Source organism: Grosmannia clavigera, assembly GCF_000143105.1.
Source record: "Grosmannia clavigera kw1407 unplaced genomic scaffold GCSC_113, whole genome shotgun sequence".
Classification (NCBI taxonomy): domain Eukaryota; kingdom Fungi; phylum Ascomycota; class Sordariomycetes; order Ophiostomatales; family Ophiostomataceae; genus Leptographium; species Leptographium clavigerum.
Genome location: NW_014040831.1, coordinates 290,592 through 313,606, shown reverse-complemented (window position 1 = coordinate 313,606; position 23,015 = coordinate 290,592). Strand labels below are relative to the sequence as shown.

Here is a 23,015-nt window from a genome sequence, read left to right as displayed (position 1 = left end):
TTGGAATGTCGGGGTAAGTTGGACCAACAGAATATAACAACAAAGGCTTTGCTTACTAATCGCCCAAGTTTGCTTGTCCTAATCCGATGAAACGGACCGGGAGCCAAGCCGTTTGCTTACGCCTCCATTTATATCACTGTCACATTGGAAGGCGCAGTGCATGCAGAACGCTGCCGCGTTGACTTCCTATTGGATATCTATCATACGCCTCATGGATATTGAAATCCTTCGGTCATCTCCCTCTTCAGCTGGGCGTGTTTTCGTCACATGGGGTCCCGTACTATGGAGGCAGAGCCTCTTCTCATGTTGCTCTGAATGAAAACCCCCGTAATGATCTTACTATGTACGGGCTCGAAAAGGCCCCCCAAAAGTAGCAGGGGCATTGCAAACACGACATAGGAAAGGTCCATCTTTCCACGACAGCACAAGCGAGCCTCACTTTCTTTTGCCATCGCTATTACCCCACTTCCCCATCTTCCTGATCTTCGCCCGAGACGGCTTTCATTTTCGCTAATAGACTACGAAAACATACAGTCCTAGTCTTCATAGTCTCAGGTTTCTACTAAACAGAGCAATCCGGTGTTTGCGGTCTGCAGGGTGTGCGATATTGGTCAATATGGACGCTAATCATGCCTCTCCAGGCGCGCCGTTTCTCTCAACACCCAGCCGAACAGTATCTCACATAGGGTCATTCCTTTCCCGCGTCGTAACTAGGTCCGGGCAAAATCATTCCGACTCTCCAAAGGGACAGATGGGACTTAGCAAGTTGCACCGGCCTGAGAATAAGGATGCCGTTGTCGCAGATTTGATATTTGTCCACGGCTTGAATGGAGGATCACAGAGTACTTGGACAAAAGATGGCATATTCTGGCCAAAGGATTGGCTTTCCAACGATGAAGCCTTCCGGGATGTCGGTATACACACCTTTGGATACCCATCGTCCCTGAGCCATGGCTCTATCGTTAACATACACGATTTTTCTCGGTCTCTCTTGGCCGCCATCCGTGATTCGCCTGACATTAGCAATGACGTCGCAGTGAGTCACTGATGCTTTGCTGCAATCAGTGTCCTCATAGTCTACCTCGCGCCTTCTTCAACTAACGGTACAGACAAATCTGATTTTCATCGCCCATAGTATGGGTGGCCTCGTGGTCAAGAAAGCTTTCATTATTGGCCAAGACGATACCGAATTCAACACATTCGTTAAACGGATACACTCCATCTTGTTCCTTGCAACGCCACATCGCGGAGCAGTGGTAGCACAAACACTTGCCCGACTGCTCGAGTTCATAGGACAGCGTCCATTCCTAAACGATCTCCTGCCACAGTCTCCGATGCTTCAATCTATAAACGCAGATTTTCCCAAAGTGTGTGGAAGTCTCCAGTTGTTTTCTTTCTTTGAGACAGAGCCTATGAAAATAGGAAGCATCAGCAAGATGATTGTGGACAAGGAAAACGCCGTTATGAATCTGCAAAACGAACGAATAACACTGCTCCCGGCAAATCATCGCAACGTGGCCATGTTTAGCTCGCAGAACGACCCCTCCTATATCGCCATTCGCAATGCACTAGCCACGATTATAACCGAGCAGCGCAACAGATCCCAGGCTTACGGGCATGCCGTGGCACAGGAGGACAGACTTGCCTTAAACAGGTTTCTTAATGTGTCTGGCCCACCGGAAGACGACTTTGAGACGAACAACTCCCGCCGTGTGCCTGGGTCGTGCCAGTGGATCAGCCGCGCAAGATCGTACTCCTCGTGGAGAAACGTACAGCATCCACGCCTTCTCTGGCTCCACGGCCGTCCTGGCACCGGGAAGAGCGTTCTTTCCAGTTACATTATCGAAGACCTGCAGTTGGAAGGCAACGTCGATTGCTGCTACTTCTTCTTCCAGTCCACCGACAGTTCAAAAGCCACCACAAATGCATGCCTGCGATCCATGGCATGGCAGATGGCCATGCTACACAGGAACATCATGATCAGGCTGAAACAGATAATGATGGATCTGGATTACGACCCAGTAGACAGAGTCGACCACGGCCCAGTATGGCGGAATATATACTCATCTGGAATTCTGAAAGAACGGCCTAACCGGCCACAGTTCTGGGTGATCGATGCGGTCGATGAGTGTAAAAACAGCACGGAACTGATCAACTTCATAGCTCGGATTCAAGAGCAGTGGAATGTGTCAGTAATGATAACATGCCGCAATCCCTTCGAGCGGTATCCCATCAACGTGAATACGCGCCTTGATGTGGAATCATACACCATCTCTGAGGAGGACAGCAAGCAAGATATTGGCCTGTTTCTGAAGCACGACTCAGAGAAGCTGCGGCGCCTGCCTCTCATGCAGGGCGAAGAGCCAGAAGATATCGCTTTGGAAATTGTAAACCGTTCTGACGGGTCGTTTTTGTGGGCGTCGATTGTGTTTACGAAGATCCAGCAAGTGACGAGCAGGGGAGAGATCGAGCTGGTACTGAAGAGCATACCACCGGACATGGATGCTCTGTATTCTCAGATTCTGCGAGATATCAACAACGCACAGTATGGAAAGGGCTTGGCCAAGGACCTTTTGACGTGGGCGACGTACGCCTTTCGGCCGCTGAAAACAGCAGAACTCCAAGAGCCCATCGAGATTGGCATTAATGACACAATAGGGGATATTGATAGTGCGATCAAGCGGTGCTGTGGAAACATGCTTCACGTCAACGCGCAGCGTGAAATTCGCTTTGTCCACTCGACGGCACGGGAGTTTCTTCAGCAAAGTGAGCTCGTTGAACCAGACTTTTACGTGCACAAGGCCAATGGCCACCAGAAGCTAGCCTTGACTTGTCTTCGTTATCTGATGGATAGAGGTAGGGTACAGCACAATATGAAGAGCTCTCGCGATTCCAGAACCGCGTCGATGCAAGCGTGGGGGACAACAGTGCCGTTAGCTAGGAGGAGGAGGACGCGCAATAGCATCGTTACTGCAGGCTCCGAAGGTTCTGGCTCTTCGGCATCTTCACCTATCTTTGTTGCACAATATCGCACCTCTCCAACAACGGACGTCGCTGGTGCATTCACAGACTATGCGTCCACGTTTGTGTTCAAACACCTCGAGTTGGTTCATACCAACGATGACAGCATTTTTACCGTGCTGTCGACGTTTCTGGGACAGCAAAGCTGCCTCCGTTGGATTGAGTATGTGGCCACGACAAGAAATCTACACATCATCTACGAAGCAGGACACATCATCAACTCGCTGCTTCGTCGACGCGGCAAACACTCACCACCTCTAGGGTTAGCACGTGGAAAAAGTCAAGAACAGGTTGTCATGCTGGAGAAATGGGGCGATGATCTTATTCACCTGGTGACAAAATTCTCGCATTGGATGGAGACATTGCCGGTGTCGATCCACAGCTTGATTCCGCCGTTCTGTCCGGCCAAGTCAGCTATCCGTCAGCAGTTCACACATCCACTGCGAGGAATGAGTGTGCAAGGCCTCTCGAACGAAGGATGGGACGACTGCTTGACGACGATCACCTACGCGGCCGACGTGAAGCCCAGTGCCGTGGCAGCAGGCCAAGGGTTCATCGCTGTTGGCACGACGGAGGTGAAAGTGGGCAGAGTCGTCGTTTACGACGATTCCATCTTCCAGCAGGTGCACACGCTCCAACATGGAGAGCCGGTTCTACATGTTGCCTTTCTGGAAACAGGGCAGCTGCTGGCATCTGCCGGAGCAACAACTGTGCGAATTTGGTCTACGGCTGACGGGGAGGAAAAGGCAAGCTTTGGTATCAGGTCCGTTTGCATAGCACTTGACTTTTCAGAGTTCGAGGACGAAGGCTGTATACTTCGCGTGGCAACACGGCGAAACGAACTGTACGAATATTTCGTCGGCAGCTGCGAACTCAACCAGCAAACGTGGACCAGCCGCCCTGAAGCGGTCCAGTCGCTGGCCCCCTACATTGCTACTTTCCTGCCGTCGGAGAGCCAACTGTGCATGGTATACCGGGGCAAGAATGCACGCATCTGGAACTTTGAAGAAGACACGATAGCCACGTATGAGAAGTCGAGGGGATGCGTCGAACTCTTCGGACAGTCTGGCATCCCCGAAGGATCCGAATCGATCCGAGCCATGTGTGTGGGTAAAGACGTCAACACGAACCGACTAGCAATCGTCTACAACGACGGTGACCTTGTCGTGTTCAATCTGGACGACGGCCGGCCTGCAAATATTATCAAAGGTGTCAACACCATGCTGGTGGCAGCATCATTTGACGGAAGAACATTGGCCGCGGTGGACTCGTCCGGCAACCTTTCGCTGTTTGAGTTTAACACCCTGCGACTGCTCTATCGTGTCCAGTTCGACACTAGGATTCTGCCCAAAGGCTTGACGTTCACCACAGACGACAGACACTTTGTGGAAATTCGCGGCAACCAGTGTCGTGTATGGGGTCCGACAGTGCTGCTGCGAACGGACATGCCCGGCGAGGAGAACAGCGACACGGTATCGGTGTCCAGTGGGCCGCAGGAATACGACTACTCGCCGGCAGCAGGCGAGAATATCACCGCGCTGGCCGTCAGTCGTCTTTTCAGAACGGCTTTCACAGCCACAGCAGGTGGATCGGTCTACGCCTACGACACAACCGACAGCTCCCGTACACCTGTCCACTTGTTCACACAGGCGATCGGGTTGGCGATTGACCTGTTGTATGTAGACGAGATGCCCTCAGTGTTATCGAGAGCGACATCGCTCAGTCTGCTGATCGCAACTGGGGACCTGTCCGGATGTGTGACCGTGCGCCATATTACGCGAAACAACGTGGCCCGCCAGCGAGTCTGGGATGTGCAGGAGCCCATCGTCGTGACGCGCTCGCCAGCCCTCGGCATAGTGAGACAGATCGTGGCCTCGGCAAATCAGCAGCGGCTGCTGGTCTCTACGGACCAGTATGACGTGCTGTGGCCTACGCCGAAACAGGGCGAGGCGTCCTGGAAGGCCAAGATAGATGGCTGGGCGCGTCCTCACTGGGTGCCACATCCACAGGACCCGGCACTGCTCATCCGTGTTCCCGAAGTCGTGGCATCGTCGATAGTCTTGGATTCAAGCTTTGATCTTGTGCGCTGGGATGATCTCAGCACTGTTCGGTCTGTGCCTGTTCCGGTTCTTACAGGCTTTGACCGTATTTTATCTCTTCAGCACTCCCGCTTCTTTGTTACAGTGCAAAAGAATTCATCCCCCCAGCATGGGAAGACCCCCGACGCTAGCAAGAACAGTACGTGCATCCAGATTTGGGATGCGGATATGTTTAGCGATGAGACAAGTTCTTCTGTGAGACAATCCGTGAGAAAACTTCAGCGTGGGGTCAAGGACGGAAATAGCCAGGAGAGGCAATCGACCAGCGCAGAAGCCATTGTCGGTTGTGTTACAGACAATCGTCTGATTGTTTCCACATCAGACCATTGGATCGCATCGATTGATCTGTCCCAACCAGATCGTATCGCACACCTAGCATCGGAGATAGACGAACTGTCTGTTTCATCACAGCCCGCATCTATATCACTCCAGCGGCACTTCTTCTTGCCGAGTGACTGGGTCAGTGTTGGGCCGGCCTTTCTCATGTGCGTTGGCCCAGAAGACGAGTTTCTGTTTGTAAAGCACACGGAGCTGGCAGTCGTCAAGCGTGGACTGTCACACCGGACAGATGCGGGCTTCGGCAGCGCTCGTTTACGCCAAACCAGCAGGCCACCCTTCTCGCAAACTAGTTCTACAGGCCCCATGGGCGAAAGAAGGCGGGGGTAGATCCCGGTAGACACGAAGAAAGAAACAGTCAGACAGGCGAACGTTCCTGATATATGCCGGGAATTTCGTACACGTGATGAGACTGTTGTGCAGTCCGTACTTATTGATATAATAGCGATTTAAACGGGATATACTCGTGTTTAGCCACAAAGAAATCGGGGATTTATGCGGTGCGATAACCAAACTGTTGATAGCATGTAGTTATTCTGTATCTCCTTTGGAAACATGAAGAGATTGATATTTATATAGTAAATGAGTTGAGAGCCTACAGTCCCTATAACATCCAACGAATGTGCCACGAGACCGTTTATGCATGAGTCGAGAGCAAATGTGTTTTCAAAATCTCAAAGCACCTTATCACTTTTCGGTGGGCTTGCCCCCAGAACAAGTTCCATCTCCGGGTCGCATTTCTTCATTGCGGCTTGATACGCAGGCCTTGCTCCGATTCTCGCCAGATAGCTAAGAATATTGGGATAGGCGCCCAACTCAAATGGGTAAAAGTAGCGAAGAGTTGTGAGGTGAAAAACGAGCATAACGTCCGCCGCGGTGAACTGTGATCCTGCCAGCCATGTATTTTTGCCGAGCCTGTCTTCCAGCATTTGTATGGCGTTCTTGTAACGTTCCGTCTTATAACGAGCCAAGAGGCTGTTATCTACAGGCTTGTCTGACTTCGGCACGACAGCTTGGCTGAGAGTGGAAGTAAAGGAGCCATCAACCCAGTGCCACCAGTACAAGAAGTCTGCGTATTCAGGGTCGGAACTGTGCAAGAAGAGTCTTCCCTGGCCGTACTTGTGGCATATGTCCTCGATGCAGGCGCAGCTCTCAGCCAAGGTCACGTCGCCATCCTGGATGACAGGTGCCGATCCCATGGGATGGAGGGCCTTGTACTCCGGTGGAGCCAGAAGTGGTGCTCTCTTGTACAGTTTGAGCTCATAATCAATGCCAAGCTCTTCGCAAATCCAAGGGAGGCGCTCCGATTGCGACACTTGCAGGTGGTGGATAATGAGACCCATGTTGACGTTGGAATTTGGAACAATATGGAGAGACAAGTTGAAGAGGAAATGCAAGACACTGTCGATATGAGAGGTCGTGTGAGTCTGAAGAGAATGGGGATCAGAATATCTTGCTTCCGAGTCTGCCACGTCTTGCTTTAAGAGGGAGTTCTAGATGCGGAATTCGGGTCAACATTGGACCGAATAGAATCCACTCCAGCTAGTTTAAACCACGAGTTTGTAGGGTTTCGGGCGAGTCCAGTGAAGTACATCTTTCGGTTTAGAGTGGGCCACGATCCGATTATAAATCGGCTTGGGAGCTCTCATGTTTGCTTCGTATCTGGGTCATCGCAAGTGCTGAGGTCATGAGATGAAGTCCAATAGCTTATCAGGACCTCATAGATGTCCACCCGAAGATTTCACTACACTGGGAGCAAATATCAGCCGGGACGTTCGAGTTCAGCACTGCTATACTACACGGCACGAGCCGCTAAGATCGGAGTTTGCCTCGAGACAATGGTGTGAAACTTCTTGTGATCTCAACCGGGATAGGCAGGTCGGAAACGAGTCGGGGGAATGGCACAAGGTCCAAGACTTAGTGAGCGGTAATCATGCCACGCCTATGTGATATCAGCTTCCGAACATCCGCCACCATCTGTGCGCCGGGGTTATCGGGACTCGCGGACTATCTCCAGCAGCATCTGCAAGAATAGAGGCCTCGACTGAATTGTTTGACTTGTTTGAAATTCCACATGTTCGCTGCGTCATATCAAGGTGCCGAAGACGCAATTTAAATGTAAAGAGCTGGCAGTTGGATAGCAACCGCAGAAGATGCGTTTACTTGTGAACGCCTCGCACTTGGAAATAATTGGGAATCTTCCTTTCCCTCTTTGGCATCTCCCGCTTTCTTACTTTTGTCCAGCCAGTCAACAGCACATATAAGAACATAAGAAGGCCGACAGGATTTTCGGCGGCTATAGTCAAGCTATGCTTAAATATACGCTTAAAAGGTCATCTACGGACTGGGGCTATCGATATAACCTCCTGACTATATTAATGCTCAGCTGAAGGCAACGAAATACGAAGTACTATAATGGCTTGGCGCACTGCAGACACTGCAATGCGACCTTGAGCTTTCATCGCGTCATCGCTCTGCCACAACGGAACACGACTAAAGCAGCGATCATGCCTACACCACGCATTACTGCTTGTACATAACTCCAACTGAGAATCCCGGCATTTTATCCCAAACGTCATGTGTGCTCTTGGAGGCGCCATTTCCCTCGACCGTTTTCGTATCTCGTATCTGACTTGTCACATATGGCTAGAAGCCAGCGCTCAACGCCACCAATAACGTGGAAACACAGCGCCGACAAAATGAACTCATGCCGCTGCGAGCCGCCAAGCTGCATCGCTGGGGGAAATTAAACCACCAGCATTTTTCCTGGAGGGGGAATGTAACCGTGCATGACATAGGAGTCAGTAAGATAAATGGCCAGGTCTAGACATATTGGAGCCCGACTTGAGACCGTCCTCGATACTAATTGGCAGGACGGCAGGCCAGGTCGGCGACAGCGGCACTATGCATTAGCTGGCACTGTCTTAGAGTGAGCCCATAATGAGCTTTTGCCTGCCACAACCACGGGCCTAGATTTTGGCTTGAGTTGCTTTCAACCGAAAATGGAAACCTTGCCATTTGTTATGCGTCCTAGTTTCGGGCACATATACTGCAGAGACTGAGTCTAGCCTTACTATGTATCTTGAAGAGTATGATGGTACATTGTGTACTACGCTGGGAATATACGTCGGGACATCACCGACGTACTATACTAAAGAGTGTCCTAGTACTTAGATCTTATGTCTGGATGTACCGAAGATGTACCGACCGCGTCGCCTCCTCTTAAATTTTTTATTTATTTAAAAATAAGGGATTTAAGCCACGTACGTAGCAAGGCAGTTAACATAAAAACAAACTCTTCCATTAAACGCTTCTTGGATAATTGAAAATAGTTTGCAGAGAGCTCGCGGGTCTTCATGCCAGTAGTTTTAAGAACTAGCTTGAAATACTACAGCAGAGCTTTTAATAAAGCTTCGTAAGAGACGGCGTAGCTTTTTTTTCCACACAACTTGTTGTCCACACAATAGATCCGATAATGATAAATCGCGATCAACTGTTCTATTAGAGCTAGACTTTCCTTCTTGAGATTAGGAAAGGCGATGCGAATGCAGTATAAGGAGAGGAGGAGGGGCACCAACGGGCTCTCTTCAGAACACTAGGTGCTTTTGGATGGCTGAATTGTTTGGATGGCTAGACTGTTCTAGCATACATCGCATCGAATTGCATGTTTCAGAAAACGTGGCAGACCACTATTTTGCCGTAGTAGTATCCATCACTCTGGCTTCCACTGCATCGTCTATAAGGAAAGTCCAGTCTTCAGAGATGGCAGTCGTACCAGACGCCAAGAGAACCCACGCCCCGCAAATAGTCGTGGAAATTTATCTTAGGCGAGACGGCAGCTTTCAAGCCAAAATGATATTGTGTACTGCGTATTGTATCTACAGGAGTTGATACAAGGCAACGGGCACTTCTCGGAGTCTCAAGTGAATTTCGTCGAGGTCCCCGGTTACTACTGGAGAAAGCGCCTATTCAGGCTTGGTGGAAGTCCACAATGGTACCGAAATCAGCGTGATTCATGTTGTTTGTGTTCCTGTGCTTTCTATAGAACTGTAGCCATTCCATTTGAAGGAAGATCTTCTGGGGGTTTCCAGCATCTCAAACAGGCCGTATTTCGAAAAGAGGACCCACCCCAAAGGTAATGAGCATCCGGACGTACGGCAAGATATTCACTGTTTCATGGCCGCTGACCGTGACCTTCTCTGAATGACAATCCCAAAACATTCCAAGAAGGGAACAAAAGTCTCCACCTTCTATTGCCATTTATTCCGCTGCCAGGCGCCCCCTGCGATCCTAGGATCTTGACGGCAATGAGCCTTCCGGTTATTACATCAAAGGCTTTAGACATCGCCCCATATTAATTAACATTTCAAACTCGGAGTGTTAAGGCCAAATGTCACGGCTACCCGACGAAGGCGGCCGCGCTCGAACAGCTTGGCATATTTGCCATATACCAAAGTGGTCTGATCATACGATCTATCGTAAAGCATGATGGCCTGTCCGTTGGGCTCGGTAAAGAGCGTTGAAGCTTGGGAGATGTTGGGACTAACAGGGGCGATGGTGGTAGGCCCGAACGTGGACGAAACGTGACCGATATCGAGTCATACTTCCCCGCTGCGCGTTGCTGAAGCGAGATAGCTGTCTTATGGATGAGCAATAATCCTTTGTGGCTTGCGCTGATGGGGATGAGGTAGGTAAAAGCTAGTCTTTTACAGAGAAGGGTCAATGTTTTTTTTAACATGTTCAGTAATTCAAGACCCTGCCTGCTTGACTAAGCCAAATACGGCAGTGCTCCTAATCACAATCTGAGTAGTGCCTGCCCAAAGTGAGGAGGGTGGGATATTCGGCTGGCGGCTGGTGAGGGGCAACCCATGAGTAATATAATCGCTCAGGCAAGTGGAACCCTGCATGTGCATGCCAACAACAGACGACCTTTTCCGTCCTTGCAAGGGCGTGCCGCTCAGCTCCGGGCGCCTATTGCAGCTAAAGAAAAGCGGACGCCGGCTCGGCGAACGGCAAAGGCCCAACCTTACCTCTACAACCCTCTGTCACATTTATCTCGGCTTTGTTGCCTAACTTGACACCCCCTTTCCCCGGTACTGACACATTCTGGGTGCCAATTGCTGTGGGCTGTGTCTTGGCCTTTTCCCATTGGCGAGACTGTAGCAGAACTGGGGTGTGTGTACAAAATGTACGAGTGCCGTGGTTGTAGAATTGTCTACTCCGTACGAAATTGCTTGTTCAAATTGAGGTTCCGCAAGTATTACCCCATATAGCTGGTCACTTTTTGATCTCACAGTACGGAGTAAAGCACTTGATATAGAGCTAAGACGCGTTACTTTTACCGTCCAATCATTGTCAGGCACTTTTCACGAGGAACACTAAAGTTTTCGAGTGCTGTAATATCAACAGCCTCGTTTGTCTTTTGTCTTTTGTTTTGCTTGGTGGTACTTGGTCGAGATATACATACATGTCGCTCAAGACAAGCTGTGTGCTTGTGTCTAAACTCATTCTGTAACCCTCCGGTCTACCAGTCTACCCGGCCAACGATTAGTAGCCGTTCTCATGCAACCAGCCAGAGACGTCGTCGCCGTCCCGCTTGATCCATGCAATCTTCGAGCGGATGGCATCCAGGCTCTGGGCCAGGGCCTGATCGTAACCCTTGGTGTTCTTGTCGGCAAAAAAGGCCTCGACACGGGCAATCTGTTCCGGCTGCGAGAAGCTCGACGTCATGATGCTGACCAGCGAGCCGAGCATCGACAAGCCGGGCGGGAAGCGCTTGTACACCTCGTCCCAATTCTCCGTCAGCCAGCCGAACAACGCCTCGATTCCGGCGGGGTGGCCACGCAGGCCTGACGCAGGCATGTAGATGTCCTGGTCCTTGATCTCTGTGCCGTTCAGAAGCTCCAATGTGCGCTTAATGAGCTCCGGGTCCGTGGCCCGGCCCAGAGACCGCAGAGCCGTGTTCCGCTCGTCGCTGTTCTTCGAGGTGCGGTAAAAGTTGATAATAGTATCATACTGTCGATGGCACTTAGTCAGCACAGGCTCGCCTCTAAGATAGGAGGAAACACGAAGCACTTACCTCTTCCTTGCCGCCGTACTTCAAGGCCATGCCAAACACGCTGCCACGGATGTTGGGGTGGATGGCCAGGCTGTCGCCGGCGAAGAACCGCTTGAACATGTCCTTGGCCGCTGCGATGATGGTCTTGTCGCCGTTCAGTCCGGCGCTGCCGAACAGCATTGCCTTGAACTGCTGCTCGATGTGGCCGTCCGAGTCGGAGAACGTCCAGCCCAGTGTGTGGGCCTTGGCGCTCACAAGGTCGCGCTGGAACGCCTCCAGACTGTTGCGCGTTGCCTCGTCCTCGAAGATCCACGCACCCTGGATGGCCGACAAGCGCGAGATCAGCTCATTCCAGACAACAAACTCCGTCTCGGCGGTGAACGACTTGAGCAGGCTCAAAACGCCCGACGTCTTTTGATAGCCCGAGATGGCCAGGGCGCCAGCGTCAGCAACCATGCCTGCACGATCCTCCACCGACAGGAGGCCGTCCTTTGCCGCTTGGCCAAGCTTTGCCAGACGGTCGGGCGAGTAGGCAGTGCGGTAAAGGCCCGTGTGGTTTGCGTTGAGCTTGAAGAAATCCAGGCTCGACAGCTCGAGCACATCCTCGCGCTTGTCCAGTATCGGCGCCTCGTCCACGCCGTCCTTGGTCCGAACGCCCAAAAGGACCGGGTATAGTACGTCGTCCTCTTCCGGCTTCACATCACCCGTGCGGAGGAACCGGTTCTGCTTCAGGTGCACCTTGTTGTCGCCCTCAGTCACAGTCACGACAGGGTAGCCAACATTCTTCGTCCACACGGTCATGACCTCGTCTACAGGCTTGCCGCTGGCCTCGGCCAGAGAAGCCCATAGATCGCCCGTCTGCGTGTTGCCATACGCGTGTTTCTTCAGGTAGCGGCGGACGCCCTCCAAGAAGGCATCTTCGCCAATGTATGTCGAAATCATGCGCAGGACACACGAGCCCTTGGAGTAGGAGATGGCGTCAAAGATCTGGTTGATCTCATCGGCGCGCTTGACCGGCACCTCGATCGGGTGGCTGCTGCGAAGGGAGTCAAGCGACAGCGCACCCTGGAGGGTATCGGTGACGTACGACTCCCACACCTTCCATTCGGGGAAGAAGACGTTGCAGGAGTACTTTTTTCGTTAGTTCCGTGCATTCGAACAGTAGAGACAAGGGAGAAGGCAGAACGAACCCAAGACGCCCAGGTGGCAAAGCCCTCGTTCAGCCAGAGGCCGTCCCACCAATCCATGGTGACCAGGTTGCCGAACCACTGGTGGGCAAGCTCGTGCTGGACGACCTCGGCGACACGCTCCTTTGTGGCAGCACCGCTGGTCTTTTCGTCCAGCAGCAGATCAACGACACGGTAGGTCACGAGACCCCAGTTCTCCATGGCGCCCTGAGCAAAGTCGGGGATGGCGATCTGGTCCATCTTGGGTAGGGGAAAGTCGATGCCAAAGACCTTCTCGTAGAACGCAAGCGTGCGGGCAGCAAGCTCGAGCGAGAACCGGCCGTTCTCGATGTTCTGGCCGGTCGGGGCGTAGACGCGCACGGGGACGCGGAACGAGTTCGTCTCGATGTAGTTCAGCTCGCCGACAATAAAGGCAACGAGGTAAGTAGACATGCGCGGCGAGACGTTGAACTTGACAGCCTTCTTGGTGGTGCCGGTGACGGTAGACGTGATCTCGGTCTCGGACGCGACGTCCATGTTACTCAAGCAGGTCAGGTGCTTGTCAGCAATCAAAGTGACGGTGAAGGCGGCCTTGAGCGAGGGCTCGTCAAAGCAGGGAAAGGCACGGCGGGCATCAGTAGGCTCCATCTGAGAGACAGCCATGATGCCATCCGTGCCGTCGGCCTTCTTAAAGGTCGAGCGGTAGAAGCCAGCCATCTTGTCGTTGAGCTGGCCGGTGAAAACGATTGCGAGCTGGGCCTTGGTGCCCTTAGTCAGGCCGCCATCAAAATCAATCTTGGTGGTTTGGGTGTCGGCCGTGTAGGAGACAGTGGGAGCATCGCTGACGAGAGCCCCATCGCCCAACACCTTTACGCTGTGGACTTCGAGGTCGACGGTGTGGAGAGAGACCGAGTTGGTGTCCTTGACCACGTCGAGATCGATGACGACGGAACCCTCAAAAGTAAGCTTCTCGAAGTCCGTCTCGAGCGTGAGGTCGTAGTGCTGGGGCACTACATCGGCCGGCAGAAGCTCACGGCCAGCATTCACGATGGTGGCACTGCCATCGCCATCGGCTCGAGCGTGGCGACACATGGCGTGTCTGCGGTGCGAGCAGTGTCTCAGAGACGCAGGGGAGCGGTTCCAGGTCGGCTGATAGCGTCGAGATGGTCGAAGGGCTGGGGACGGTACCGAAGACAACAGAGCGGGCTGGTTGGGACGGCGTATCGGCGGAGAAGCAGCAATGTGCAACGAGGCTGCCGAGTGAAGACTGTTTGAGACACGAGCCAAGAAAGAGTCAGCAATGTGAAGCAATGATGCACGGAGCAGACGAATGTGGACGGACGGTCAGCCGTACGCTGGGTTGCAAGAGACGGTGTGGGGGAGGTTGCGTTGCAGAAGCACGTTTTCCCGGCCAATTGTTTGTGGAAGACGATGCACGAAATCAGGGGGAAGAAGAAATGGGAAAGGGGAGGATAGTAGACGGAGGGGCGGTAAGGCAGGCTCGTGAAGTAGGGCAGGCGGGGAGGGGGGATAGCTCACCGAGATGAAGAATAGGCGGCTGGCAGTGACGACAGCGGGGCACCAACAGCAGCCAGGGACCGATAGCAGTGGAGGCGGGGACGGATTCCTAATAACGGCGAGGGGAGCGACGACCGAGCTGCTCGGCCCAAAGAGCGTGAACAAGGAAGCTGCATGCCGCGCGGACAAGGGACGGACGAGGAGGAAACAGCGATGGGCGGTGAGAGAACACCACTGGAAACACGCAGGCGCCAAGGTGCACCCTTAAACGGCAGCTTGCTGGCTTCAGAAAAGACACGACACGCGAAATCTCAGTTCTGGCTCCTGCTTCTTCGGGGCGAAAAAAGTCAGTCGGTGGGTCGATGCCTTATGTAATTGGCAACAACCTTCCTAAACTCCGCTAGTTAGCGGCAACGCGCCAAAATCGCAGCTTGAAAGCGTAGATCTGGCAACTGCACCGAGCTGGTTGAGTGCCTTTTTCCATCGATTGCCCAATTGTATGAGATAATGCAATATTTACACTTAGTCAAAGCAACATTCTGAACAATTTGATTCCCGCACGCTTCCTAGTCCATTTTGGGATAATCGGAAATCACGCAAACATATGATAGTCTACATAGATGTAAACCGATTTCCCACTTACCTCGTTCCTTCGGTGGACACGTGGTGACCCGTGAAGGGTCCGTCAGTTATATTGACCACTGCTTGAGCGCAATTAACAGACATAATCTTGTGGTTGCTTTCATACTCAAACGTAGTGGCTTGAGGTAAAACTGAATAGGCTGAAAGGAACTTGAAAGAGTATCCACGGTCGACCGCAAACAACCAAGTAATACCAGAAGCCCTATCCTTAGGTGTTCATAATCAATCGCACATGTCCTCGTCCGACTCATTACGACGCACCGCAGCGGCCACTGAAGCCAGTCTCGCCACTCCTCATCAATTCCCGCTCTGCCATCTCTAGAACACGCTCGTTCCATCCATCCCACAGCCACAACGGACCCTCAGTGTACTTGACCAAGGCAGCATAGTGGGCCAGGATCACGATAGCGGCAGGATTTTGGCTGGTGAATTCAAGTGCTTCTTTTTGCAAGGCTCAGATAGCAAAGACATCGAAGATCTATGCTACGATGTGAATACCTTGTACGCGGGCAAATGATCGCAATACGGAATCGAGGCTGGTAGGCTCAGTTGGGCTGTGCGGATGTGCGATAAGCCAGATTTCTAGCATGAATACGGAGATGGCTAATATGGATAGCGGTTCACGATCGTCGTCGTCCATGGCCGTAAGCTCGGTCAATGGGAGCTTAATTGCTTGAGTTTGATGGTACGTTAATTATGGCTGTCGTTCGTTAGGATCGTCATATCGGGGTGTCACCATCAGGATGAGGAAAAAGAATAGGCGAGAGAATGTTTCCGGACGGAGGAGGATTACGAGTATTTATCGACACGCGGTCAAGTAGCGCAATGTTCACGGTTATTATTATAATTAGTCGCGTTTCCGAGATATACGAGCCTTCCAGCTGGGTCGTCTTAATACTGGTCTTTTTTTCGTTGTCGTCACTTGTATATAGACGGCCATTGGATCAGGTGGACTGGACCGTTGTCTTTGCAGTAGCTTCAAGTGGTGGTGACGGTAGCCTCATTGGCGGTCCTGAAGGTTTGAAGCCTTACAAAGCATTCACTCAGCGAATCCTTCAGCCGACTGGACCATTGCGCGCGGAAGCTGTGCTCGTTAGATGGTAGATATGACGAATGGGACTTTTGGAAGTGAATCTTAAAACTAGAGAGTCAACTTGTCAGACTAGACAAGCAAACAAATTTATAGAGCACTCAATACGCACAGGCAACATCTCTTTTGATAATTGGTTATGTCCTTGTGATAATTCTGCTTTGCTCGGCTCAACTCGCTTTCACATCGTATTCACTTCGGCGTTTCTTTCAATAGTTATATACTCTCTCAAATTCCTCTTTGATACGAACCATTCAAAATAAAAACAAAAGCTTCACAGAAACACAACTCTCACATTACTTGGCCAATATGGCTACACATATCGAATTTTCCGAGACAGACCAACTCCACAGCCAGCCTTGACCCTCCGTATCAGAAACTTCTATATCGTCTTTTGAGTTTTCCCCGTTGTCAGGGATGACCACTCCGACCGCGTCAATCGGGCGACTCAAATATTTTGGTTCATATGCCTTTCGTAACGTTGCCACAAAACCAATATGGCGCGTTGAATTATTCTTCCATATAAGAGCGGCCATGACGACCGCTGCGATCGAGGCAGCAAGGAACGGCGCCGATTGGTAAGACAGAGTGCCGTCGCGAGAAGAGATTCGGTTTACCCGATTCTTACTGGCCGCACGCATTCTTGTGGACACACCTCAGCAAGTGCATGGAGCGGTACCGCGCATACTTCTCTGACGAGGACGAGGAGGCCGACCAGGTGACAGAAAATAGCATCAGCCTGTGCGCTGAAGATTGGCCCATAGAAAATTGTGACATTACGCCTGCCCCGTCTTCAGTAGCTCCTACGACTACACCGAGCGCTACGAACTTTTTGCAAGGGAGCGGCTATTTGACAAAGAATCTCGAGACAATTTTAGATTGTCTTCGCTGGCGGATTTTGTGAACACTCTCAGTGCGAAACTCGACACACAACAGAGACGAGCCCAAATATTGTTCTCCACAAATGCCTGTCTTGTTGCAAGGGCAGATGAGAGCGACTCTAAGTTTGAAAGCATACATTCCCGACTCGACCGCCTGGAAACTATGCTGGCCTCTGTGGGCAGTACTGCGAGTTCTGGCGAGAACGAGTAAGACCCCAACACTGACCTCGACTCGATCATTGCGGATCTGACCGCATAATTCGAGAAGTGGAAGATGGCTCAAAGTACCGGGCGCAATGCATTAAGCCTTAAGGTTGAAGACGATAGCAGTACTTTGCCCTTAGAAGACTTAAGATGACTTAGCAGTACCTTTGTAACACCACCATAATTGCTGAATGGCAACTGTTGGCATGGACGCAGAAAAACTCTGCATGAACGATCCTTCACCTTGAGTGAGAAGTAATATAGCCGTCCTAATTTTAGCGTATTTCAATGAAATAATCAAAGAAGGGGCAGGTGACACGATAACTATTTGCTTCTGGCTGACTAAAAGCATGCACTTTCTGGCACTTCGATTATTCCAGATATTTAAATGTGCGTTATGGCCTTTCAATCTATCCAACTTCGCTGAGCTTTCATCCGCTCTTTATACCACCACACTTCAATGTCGAAACACGTCGACCTCGGGCGGAGTATCTGCCAGATGTTGCAGTCGACGATGCAGCCAGATGGTTCGATTCTGCGTAACAAGCAAGCCACATTTAGCATATCCGTGGAAGATGCATACGACCATGATATAGTCGAGGATGATGTTGACCCAGATGATTTATTCGACGAGATGACTGCTAGTATAGCAGAGATGCGGCCAAGTATGCCGCCGTAGAAGAGCAACTGCTAGACCTTCTCGTAAAGATGATTTTCGGATCCAACGCCATCGAGAATGCCGGGCGTCACTCGATGTAATTTGGGAACTCTGTCATGCAATATTTAAGGGCGAAGCTTCACCCATTTATGGACTGCATTGGCCGTATGTGTCAGCTGATTCTAAACTCCCTACTGCTCGAATACGGTGGAAACTTGGTGTGCATTGGAGAACAAGAGGGCGATCGCCAACACTATCTTGAGACCGCTGCCGAAGCCTCCCTGGCAGAACTTATTCAATCAGACGAGGTTGAAAACGGAAAACTCGGCGCACAAAAGTATTATACAAAGCCGGCAACGCCTATTTTACAACATTTGACCCAAAATATCAAGGATAGTGAAAACGCTCAAGTAGACTTTGTGTTGACTAGCCTGTAGAATTATTGAAGACGCTGCGATGTTTCTGCTGACAGAAGTTTTGCGATCCGAAAAACATGGGCTCCTGGATGAAAATCATCGATGATACGATCAGACGAAATCCAACCATGTTATTCAAAGACTTCCTGTTCAAGAATAGCTGTCTCCATCAAATCTGAGCTGTACTTGGTTCCATTATTGCCCTGTCCCTGCGTGTCCACTCATCTCCCCAATCTTTTTGCGTTAAATAGGGTATAGTAGCTTCTTTGCGTAAGCTGACTGAGTGTCTCTGGCTGTGCTAGGCTTAGTCATAGTAGTTAGTCAGCGGCGAGGGTATAGACCCTCGCACAACCCCACCATCGCTACGGCAGGGGGATAATTCATCTTCTTTCACATTCATTGCCTGACAGGCTGGGTAAAAGTCGGGCATCTCGCAAGGATGTCCTGGAAGATTTCTGGTCTTACAGAAGTAAGATTTGATTTTGTAGAATACTAAGCAAATAAGGAGACAGGCCGTTATTTTATACGAAGAGCTAAGGCGGCGGCTTTGAAGACGACGCTATACCTATTACGACGAGGCGCCAAGCTTGAAAGGCTTACAACTGGAAAAGGAAAAAGTGGCGATCGTAAACTTAAAATCCGACGTTTGGCGAAATTCACGTGAGCGCCGTAAAAATCCACAACAGCTGGATTCAGACGTCATTATGAAGAGCTTCTGCAAGTGATACGGGGTCACAATAGCAGTATTACTTTTCAGCAGTTCTTCTGGCTTGGATATACTGAGCTGCACTGTAGGAGTGCCGCAGACAGCAATTCCGGCATCGCCAACCCCTCGTCTCCTCATCTGCCGTCCCACCATTCTCCCACCTGATGGCTAAGGAGAAGAAGGGAGGAAAGAGCGAGGGCAAGAAGGCCAAGGCGGCAGAGAAGAAGCAGAAGGCGGAGAAGAAGGCGGCGAAGAAGGCTAAGGTCAAGAATGCCAAGCAAGAAGGCAGCGATGCCGAGGACGTGGACCTGGATGCGGTTCTGGAAGAGTACAAGCGGCAGCAGGAGCAGTTCCTAAAGATCACCGAGGTGGTGGCCGTGGAGCCGCCAAGGGCGCGGGCAGCGGCGAGTTTCCTGGCGTCGCCGGGCAACAGCAACCAGCTGCTGCTGTTTGGAGGGGAATACTTCAATGGGGCGCTGGCGACCTTCTTCAACGACCTGCACGTGTACTACATTGACCGGGACGAGTGGCGGACGGTGACGTCGCCAAACACACCGCTGCCGCGGTCGGGCCATGCGTGGTGTCGGGGTGGCAACCAGAGCGGCAGCGTGTTTCTGTTTGGGGGGGAGTTTAGCTCGCCGAAGCAGGGGACGTTTTACCACTACAATGATTTCTGGCGACTGGACGCAGCCTCGCGTGAATGGACACGGTTGGACAGCGGTAGCGGAGGTGGTGGAAAGGGAAAGTCGCCGCCAGCACGCAGCGGTCATCGGATGACATACTACAAGAACTACATCATCCTGTTTGGCGGCTTTCAGGACACGGCCAACCAGACACGCTACCTGGCAGATCTCTGGATCTACGACACGGCTAATTTCATGTGGCACTGCCCTACACTGCCGCCAGCCCAGCTGAAGCCTGACGCCCGCTCATCCTTCACGCTGCTACCGCACGAACAGGGTGCTGTGCTGTACGGCGGCTACTCGCGCGTCAAGACAGCCGTGGGCAACAGACAGGGCGGTGGCGGCCAGCGCATGGCCATGAAGGCCGTCGTGCACCAGGACTGCTTCTTCCTGCGCATCACGCCACCGGCAGCCGGGGCCGCACCAGGAGCACCGCCCCAAGTGCGCTGGGAACGACGAAAGAAGCCGGCCAACACGCCTGTCCCCGTGCGGGCTGGCACCACCATGGCCTTTCATCGCGGCCGGGGCATCCTCTTTGGCGGCGTGCACGACGTTGAGGAGAGCGAGGAGGGTCTCGACAGTGAGTTCTTTAACGGCCTTTTTGCCTGGAACATTGAGCGGAACCGGTTCTTCCCCATGGCGCTACGCAAGCCGCGGACTGCACCCAAAAAAACGGCCGGATTCGGTGGAGGAGCAGACGGTCAGCGGGTCGGCAGGCGGAATCGTGCTGCAGCCAACGAAGAGGAGCTGTTGCGCCAGCTGGCCGCGCTCGAAGCGACGGACAAGAAGAAAGGCAGTGGCGGTAATGAGGAAGACGATGCCATGGATGTGGATGGTGCTGATGTTGCTGCTGCTGCTGCGAAAGCCGAAGAGGAGGCAGCGGTTGTGGTGCGGCAGAAGCCTGTGTCGATGGAGCTACCACACGTACGCTTCAACTCGCTGCTGGCCGTGCAGGGTGACGTGCTGTACATCTATGGCGGCACGTACGAGAAGGACGACCGCGAGTTTACGTTTGACGATATGTACGTCGTCGATCTCGGCAAGCTGGACGGCTGCAAAGAGATTTTCAGTCGGGCTCTGGACGACACCTGGATTGTACGTTGCTGTTTCTGGCCTCTTTGTGTGCCTGTTTGGTTGCTGACTGTGTTGCAGGAATCGGAGGACGAGGACGAGGACGACGATGAGGAAGACGACGAGGAAGACGAGGACGAAGAGGACGATGCTGCTGATGCGATGGAGGACGTGCAGGCGACCGGGCCCAAGAAGATCTCACCGAGCTTGCGCAAGAAGGGCAAGACAGCCTCTGAGGCTGGCTCGGACTCGACGGCGCCGTCAGTGGCCAGCACAGACGACATGGACACCGAAACCGAGGCTGACACTGCGGCCACGTCCGACGACGGTCTGCCATACCCAAGGGTGAGATTTCGTTTTCGTTCTTTTTTCTCTTCTTTCTTCTTCTCTTTTTCTTTCCTTCCTAACTTCTCAGCCATTTGAATCCCGTCGCGACTTCTTCAACCGCACGTCCAACGAGTGGCAGGAGATCCTCATGACGAGCCTGCGCTGGAAGGGCATCCAGCCGGAGTCACTAGCCATCAAGGAAATCAAGACCAAGGCGTTTGAGATGAGCGAGGAGAAGTGGTGGGACTGCCGCGAAGAGATCAACGCGCTCGAGGACGAACAGGAAGCTGCCGGCATCGGCGAGGTCGTGTCGCTGGCCGACCGTGCAGGAGGCGGAAGCGGAGGCGGTGGAGGCAGCAGTGGTGGTGGAGCCCAACGCAGGAGGTGAGAATGGAGAAGAGGGGATATGGAGTACATGCTGTACGAGTACAGAGTACAGAGCAATGGATGCACACATGGTTAAGGATATCACGTGACTTGGCGTTGCGGGGATCTTGCTTGCCACCGCGATCGTCGTTTTCGTTGACAGACATACGGTCCGTCACATCACCATGCCTGTTGGAATCCAGAGGTTGAATGCGCGGAAGTCGCAGCCGAATCCACACATTGTGTTCATCAAGCCGCTCAAGGGACCGGATGAGGAGGCAGCCCGCGACTTTCTCGAGCGAATAGCAGCGCAATGTGGTAGGCCAAAGAGGCAGAGAGAGAGCGAGATGGAGAAGAGTGGTCTTGGCTGACCCGGACTGGCGCAGTGCCGATCATGCGGGAGAACCACCTCAGCGTGGTCACGCTGGAGGAGTACGAGCCGAACGCGTCGTTTGTCGGGCGCAACTTCAACGGCGGCGAGGTGATCCAGCTGGTGCTCAAGGCGCGTTTTTCTGGCCGCTGGCTGCCCTTTCCGTACGTCCAGATGGTCATGATGCACGAGCTGGCCCACTGCCGCCACATGAATCACGCGCGCGCCTTCTGGGCCGTGCGCGACACCTATGCCGCCCACATGCGCGGCCTGTGGGAGCAGCACTACACGGGCGAGGGTCTCTGGGGGCGCGGCGCGCGGCTGGACGATGCGTTTGGCGAGCGAAACACGGCGCGACCGGACGGCGACGATGACGGCGTGCTGCTGGAGCACCTCTGCGGCGGGACGTTTCGGTCGCGTGGCCGAGCCAAGAAGCGGAAGCCGGCCCTGACGTACCGCGAGCAGCAGGAGCGGCGGATCCGGCGCAAGTTTGGCGAGAATGGGATGTCGCTGGGAGGAGACATTGCAGCACGGGCACGACTGGAGGAAAAGACGGCCAAAAGCGTGGCCGTGAAGCCGCGGGTGGCCAAGAGCAAGCGCGGCCGGGACTTGCGGGCAGCAGCAGCACTGGCCCGGTTTGAGCAGAATGCCACGGAGAAGGAGGTGAAGGAGGGAGAAGGTGACGATATCGCTTCCATCAAGCGGGACGCAGACGAAGAGTCGTCCGACGACGACACAAAAGACCGGGACGCACCCGATGCTGTAGATATTGACGGCACGCGCATGGTGGACGGCCAGGGACGAGGAATGGTGCGGGTATGCGAGATCAACGGTCTGGACGACGACGACGACGAGGCCGATACCAAGAGGGAGTTGCGCGAACTGCTGCAGGGATCGACGTGGGAGAGAAGTCCGAAAGTAGAGGAAGAGCCAGAAGGCGACAAGCAACAACAACAACAGCAGCAGAAGCAGCAGTGTCGAGATGGCCAGAGACAGACGCCAACCGTCAAGTCGGAGCCGAAACAGGAGACCAGAGAACGGACGCTGATGGGGATTCCTCTGGCTCCTGCCCATGCCCCTGCCACAATCACCTCTGTCTGTCCCGTCTGCTCTCTGGCCAACGGGCCGCTGTCCGTCACCTGCGCCATGTGCGCCCATGTCCTGCTCTTCGAGGCTGACCCGGCCGCATGGCAGTGCCACAGTGCTGTTTGCAGCAGCAGTGCGGACAACCGCTACAGAAACGCGGGCGACTGTGGCCTATGCGGCGTATGCGGCCAGCGGAGGGAGAGCAAGCCGGGTGGATAAGCAGGGGAGGAGCAGATCCAAAGGAGTGGTCACGAAGTACATGTTGTGCTTCCGTGTTTAATGTGTTCCCCAGAGTAGCAGACTTGCGCATGTTCCGC

General features: G+C 52.9%; 6 protein-coding genes across 6 annotated transcripts; 4 read left to right on the top strand and 2 right to left on the bottom strand.

Annotated features, from left to right (window-relative positions):
• Positions 1–1,436: 1,436 nt before the first annotated feature.
• Positions 1,437–5,786, top strand: CMQ_3910 (nacht and wd domain containing protein; the record flags this gene model as incomplete). The annotated part of the gene is made up of 1 exon (XM_014319848.1): positions 1,437–5,786. One exon carries the CDS (start codon positions 1,437–1,439, stop codon positions 5,784–5,786), a length of 4,350 nt encoding a protein of 1,449 aa, XP_014175323.1.
• Positions 5,787–6,130: 344 nt separating this feature from the next.
• Positions 6,131–6,799, bottom strand: CMQ_3982 (glutathione s-transferase; the record flags this gene model as incomplete). The annotated part of the gene is made up of 1 exon (XM_014319920.1): positions 6,131–6,799. The coding sequence occupies one exon, from the start codon at positions 6,797–6,799 to the stop codon at positions 6,131–6,133; it is 669 nt and encodes a 222-aa protein (XP_014175395.1).
• A 4,204-nt stretch (positions 6,800–11,003) lies between these two features.
• CMQ_3327 (aminopeptidase) lies at positions 11,004–13,772 on the bottom strand (the record flags this gene model as incomplete). Its single annotated transcript, XM_014319265.1, has 3 exons — positions 11,004–11,471; positions 11,536–12,645; positions 12,705–13,772. The coding sequence occupies 3 exons, from the start codon at positions 13,770–13,772 to the stop codon at positions 11,004–11,006; spliced, it is 2,646 nt and encodes an 881-aa protein (XP_014174740.1).
• A 2,692-nt stretch (positions 13,773–16,464) lies between these two features.
• On the top strand, positions 16,465–17,022 carry CMQ_4098 (uncharacterized protein; the record flags this gene model as incomplete). Its single annotated transcript, XM_014320036.1, has 3 exons — positions 16,465–16,508; positions 16,591–16,671; positions 16,731–17,022. The coding sequence occupies 3 exons, from the start codon at positions 16,465–16,467 to the stop codon at positions 17,020–17,022; spliced, it is 417 nt and encodes a 138-aa protein (XP_014175511.1).
• Positions 17,023–17,475: 453 nt separating this feature from the next.
• Positions 17,476–17,694, top strand: CMQ_3309 (uncharacterized protein; the record flags this gene model as incomplete). The annotated part of the gene is made up of 1 exon (XM_014319247.1): positions 17,476–17,694. The coding sequence occupies one exon, from the start codon at positions 17,476–17,478 to the stop codon at positions 17,692–17,694; it is 219 nt and encodes a 72-aa protein (XP_014174722.1).
• A 1,265-nt stretch (positions 17,695–18,959) lies between these two features.
• CMQ_3429 (kelch repeat protein) lies at positions 18,960–22,917 on the top strand (the record flags this gene model as incomplete). Its single annotated transcript, XM_014319367.1, has 5 exons — positions 18,960–20,573; positions 20,727–20,894; positions 20,965–21,260; positions 21,406–21,560; positions 21,629–22,917. 5 exons carry the CDS (start codon positions 18,960–18,962, stop codon positions 22,915–22,917), a joined length of 3,522 nt encoding a protein of 1,173 aa, XP_014174842.1.
• Positions 22,918–23,015: the final 98 nt, after the last annotated feature.